Source organism: Buceros rhinoceros, unplaced genomic scaffold (genome assembly GCF_000710305.1).
Source record: "Buceros rhinoceros silvestris isolate BGI_N320 unplaced genomic scaffold, ASM71030v1 scaffold18695, whole genome shotgun sequence".
In the NCBI taxonomy this organism is placed as follows: Eukaryota; Metazoa; Chordata; class Aves; order Bucerotiformes; family Bucerotidae; genus Buceros; species Buceros rhinoceros.
This window is the reverse complement of record NW_010411354.1, coordinates 14,404-19,089: the sequence shown is the minus strand read 5'-3', so window position 1 is coordinate 19,089 and position 4,686 is coordinate 14,404. Positions and strand designations below refer to the sequence as shown.

The window sequence follows — 4,686 nt, the reverse complement described above, 5'->3', positions numbered from 1 at the left end:
GGGGGGCGGGCAGGGCCCCCTGGGCACCCAGCCTCTCCAAGCCGGAGCTCAAGCAGCTCCAGCAGAACGCCCTCGCCGACTACATCGAGCGCAAAACGGGGAGGCGGCCGTCCTCGCAAGACATGGGGCTGCTGCGGGAGCGCTCCCACAGCTCCTACCTCCAGGCAGGTGGCCAAGACAGCCAGAGCCTTTCCTCTGCCTCCAGCATGAACTCCCTGCAGGACCAGAACCTCTACCGCCAGAGAGAGTCCCTCGAGCGGATATCCAGGACGGGGCGCCTGTCTTCTACCCTTCCTCCCGAGCTGGTGGGCTACTTCGATTCGAGTGGAGACGAGAAGAAGACAGGGCACCAGGAGAGCTCGGTCACCGGCCGACCGAAAACAGAGCGGTGCCGGGATTACAGAGCCAAAACGGAGCTCACCAAGGGCATCCAGACGGATCCTCTGGGCCAGCCTCGCTACAGGACGCAGGAGCAGGTCTTTGAAACACCCTCCGCCTCCCGGAAAGCTGGGAAGTCGGTGTCTGTGGAAGATTTGCTGGATAGGTACGACAATCAGATGGTCCCCGTGCATGTACGTTCCCGATCGTCTCCCACGGCTGATAAGAAACACCAGGTATGTGGCAGCGGGATCCCGCGTGCGGGCAAGGGGGGCTCTGTGAACCAGGGAGGGAGGGGGATGGCAGAGGACAGCCCAATGTTCAGTCACAGCAGTTACTCCGTCGGTCAGAGGGAGGTTCAGCGTGCATCCAGATGGAGAGTTTATTGCATTCGAGTGTCCAGGATGCTGGTTTAAACGCTGGCTGGTGGGTTGCTGCTTCTGGGGGCTATTTCAGGGATTTCAGTGCATGTGCCGGTAGCATGCGTGTGGCTTGTTCTCACCCGTCAGCATCCCCGGAGAAGCACCCAGCACCCTTCTGGTGGGGCGTACCGCTGAGGTGGCCGTACGCTGTTGCTGCTGCTCTGCCTTAGCCCGCTTTCCTCACGCAGAGGAGAGAAAATTAAAAGCTGTTTGAAGTTGCTGTGGTTCCCACTGTGCCTGACAGTGCTGGGAAACGCTGAGTGGAGGCACCGCCAAGTTCCCGTTGTGTTTCACCTCCAGCCCTGGAGGGACACATTGCGGAGAGCGCTTCGCAGAGACCCGGGCCCCTCTCCCCATGTCCCCTGCCCGGCGGCTGGGAACATTGCACTGATGTCACGGATGGGGAATTCGCCTGACTCTGCTGATGGTGAATAGTAGAAACAGGCTGACTTCTTCAGGAACAGCTGCCCAGGCCCGCTCCGCAGCTGGCTGGAGTCTGCTCAGACCTATTTAGGGAACTGCAGCCGGATGAGCCACACGGATTTATGGCAGTGGTGGGGCTGCTGCCCCATCCCCAGTTCCACATCAGGCTCCGTTCGTCATGGGGATAGGGAGGAAGCAACCAAAATGTGTGGAGAGCTCCTCACTGCAAATAGTGTGAGCGTTTGGACAGTCACACTTACAGGGCAGCCGAGATCCAGAACGTCTCCTGCTCTTGAGTCTGGCCCAGAAGAGATTAACCAGGCACAGCACAGTGGGACTGGAACAGGTAACGTCAAGGGGGCTCTAGGCAGCCTCGCAGAAACAGGCTGAACCGGGGTGCAGGGGAAGGAGCCCTCCTCCCAGACCCGGCGTGTGCTTCCTTCTAAACGTCCTCCCTCGACAGAGCTCTGATCCCACGCTGCGTTTTTAAATAGAGAGAATTAAAAAAGCAGCCTGTGGGTGTCAAGTGACCGGGACGCATTTCCATAGCCACGGCTGTCTCACCCCATCAGCGGTATTTTTCCACACCAGCCAGGCATCACGCTCATCTGTGCCATTTTGTCACACTTGCCAGTCATGAGATCTAGAAAAATCACTAAAATGCACTTTTCAGCCACAGGTTGGACGATGAGCAGCCCTGGTTCATTTTTACCCAGGGAACTATATGTTTAAGCGCTCTCTTAATTCAGTCTGCAGCACAAAGCCAGTTACTCCCAGTTTGGCAGCAGACTCCTCTGCCTCGCTGCGTGTTGTTCCGCGCCTCCTGTACAGTCTCTTACTGTTCCTTTCAGGCTGCACATAAATCGCGTCGCAGTGTCACTGTTGGAATTTGTTTAAAGATAGGAAGAAATTGATAGCCGCGTGGAATTACTCGCTCTGGGCCCTCAGAACGCATTCTCAGCCTTCCGCCCTCGCCGCTTTTTCAGTCTGTCTCAGCCCACATAGCTCCTGGGCTCCAAAACCAAGGCCTGCGCTTGCCCTCCTCTGCGGCCACACGGAGCAGGATGCTGAGAGTCTGGGGAAGGGGGCACTGAAATGGTCTCTGCCGGAAGGATGGTACTGGAGAAAGTACCAGCCTCACCAGTACCTCGCATTTGCTGTCACGTCCAGTAACGTCCTGCTGCCCCACGGTGGGAGCTCCGGGGCAGAGTCACGTCCCTCCCGTCCGTTCAGCCCTCGCTGTGTGCTCTCCTCCCTCCCGGGGACTGGGCAGTGCTGTGTGTGTGTGTTCCGCCAGCTGCTAACGCTGTCTTTGCCCTCCAGGACCTGCTGAGAAGGGACAGCAGCGAGTTTGGCCCCGTGGTGAGAGATCCTTTCTACGTGCTCAGCGCAGGAGCCAGGTGGGTGTACGGTAGCGTCCCCTTTGTCACCGCAGCAATGGCTCTTGCCGTCCTGCTGCCAGCGGCCCTTGTCATGTGTTGTCTGTGCCAGCAAACTAGGGAAACCTCCTGCACGGACAGAGTTGTGGGTGCGCTGTGCCCCTCTGGTTTTCTCCAGCCCAGGGTGCTGCCTCCCCAACAGCAAGTGACCGTTTGCATAGAGTGAAACACTAGGAGGTTTCCCGCGTCACGCAGAATCCTGCCTTTGTGTGGGCAGGATGTTTTGCTCAGCCACAGGAGAGAGAAATGGTTTTAAAAATAGAAAAGTGTAATCAAAAAACTCATTGGGACTTATGTAATGCTCCACTTAGCAGAGGCTTGTTTTGAAGGTAACTGGCACTGAAGTCGGTCTTGCTGTATTTACATTTAAATAACAAATAGCTGTTTGCTCTGAGGGCCCAAACAGCCACCTCATATTACAGGAAAAGCCATCAAGAGGGACTAAAAGAATTCCCCCCCAAGGAGCTCTGTTTCTGCACCCTCGCAGCAAACGTCAGCCCGCTCTGCTGTCGCAGTGGGAGTTAAGGCCGCTGTCTCCAGAGGTTCCACCACGCGGCTCTGGGGCTGCAGCTAGACACAGAAGGCGGCTCCTCGCTGGGCTGGCTTGTCAGTGGTTTTGCCCGAGATGACAAGAGCGGTGTTTTAGAGGGACTCACCTGCCCTCAGGCACCCCCTTTGACAAGGGTTTAAAACACACCCGGTTCCCTTGATTTGGAATAACTTTTCCCAGTTTTTTTCCTCTGAGAGAACAATACAGCTAGGGGGTTCATCCCGCCTCCCCCTTTCTTCTCGAGGTGGCACTTCACCGTTCTTCTCAGTAACTGCTTGGGGCTTCCTTTTCCTTTGGTTCCCCCACCACCTCCCGACCTACTTTCCAAGGAACAGGATCGAACACCCAGAACAAAAACAAGTTTCTTGGGGCACGGAATGTGGGTTGGCCGGCTTCATGCTCTGCTGCACCAAGATTATTGGTATGAACAGTTTGACGACATTTCTGCTGCATAGGCATCCTGTGTGCTCTGCAAGCACCTTTCTTCTGGGACACGTGCAGTTGCTTTCTCTCCTTGATCAGAAGTGGATTTCCCAAAAGAGGGAACGAAAAGATGGGAGGAGGCAGGAAAAAGCCCTTGGGTCTGCAGGTTTACGTTTACCTCTCAGTCAGAACAAGGGCTGGATCCTCTGCTTCTGAAAGGGACAGGTAGAGCAGGACCACGAGCCAAGGATTCGCGGTTTAATGGGCTGGAGAGGAGATAGCACCGTCCCCACCACCTCTCTTGCACAAGGAGGAGGAGTGTCAGATGGTGAAGGTCTGGAGACGCTGGTTGGCACTCGCTTGGTCCCGGTCACACGCGCTCCGTGCTCTGACACGGCTCCCCAGGTGTCACACAATAGCTGTCTCAGAAGCGCGGTTGCACCTCCGCTTTGAGAATCCACAATTGCTTCCACAGGAGGAGAGATCTTTCAGTTTAAGAATTACCATCTGGCCTTTCTGACAAACAGGGAGCGCTGGAAAAGCGAACACATTGCTACTGTCCAGGAACCACAGACAATACCAGAGCAGGCTGTCTGGGACGCTTCCCCACCCCCGGGCAAAGGCTGCCAAAGTCTATTCTCAGTTACACCAGAGCAAAGCCGGAACGACCCGTGGCCGTGACAGAGTTATTCTGAATTTGTCCCAGCACATCCGAGAGCAAATTTGGGGCCCAAGTCTCAAGCGCCTCAGATGGGCAGCGTTGGATTGTTTGAACAATGCACCTCCAGAGCAGAAAATACATCAGCACTAGAGCTTTATTGTGTTTCATTGTTTAATGGTGTGGCCTCCTGGTTTTCGGCCGTCTCCTGGTGCATCTGCTGGCACTATTATCACCACCCATTCCATTTTGCAGCTAATAGCCGTACGGACAAGTGGCTTTGGCTCTGCATTCTGAGCGGGATCCGCACTTCAAAGGCCAGACGCTGTTTCTCAGACTCACATGAGCACATCTTTAAAAGACCTGGAAGGAAGCACTTAATCTGCTGGCTTC

General features: G+C 55.6%; 1 protein-coding gene across 1 annotated transcript in view; it reads left to right on the top strand.

The window, feature by feature from the left end:
* Positions 1-4,686, top strand: part of SHROOM3 (shroom family member 3) — a 17,936-nt gene that overhangs the window by 5,011 nt on the left and 8,239 nt on the right. The window contains exons 7-8 of the mRNA XM_010136000.1: positions 28-614; positions 2,547-2,623. Coding sequence (XP_010134302.1) covers positions 28-614; positions 2,547-2,623 — 664 coding nt within the window. The remainder of the gene's footprint in view (positions 1-27; positions 615-2,546; positions 2,624-4,686) is intronic.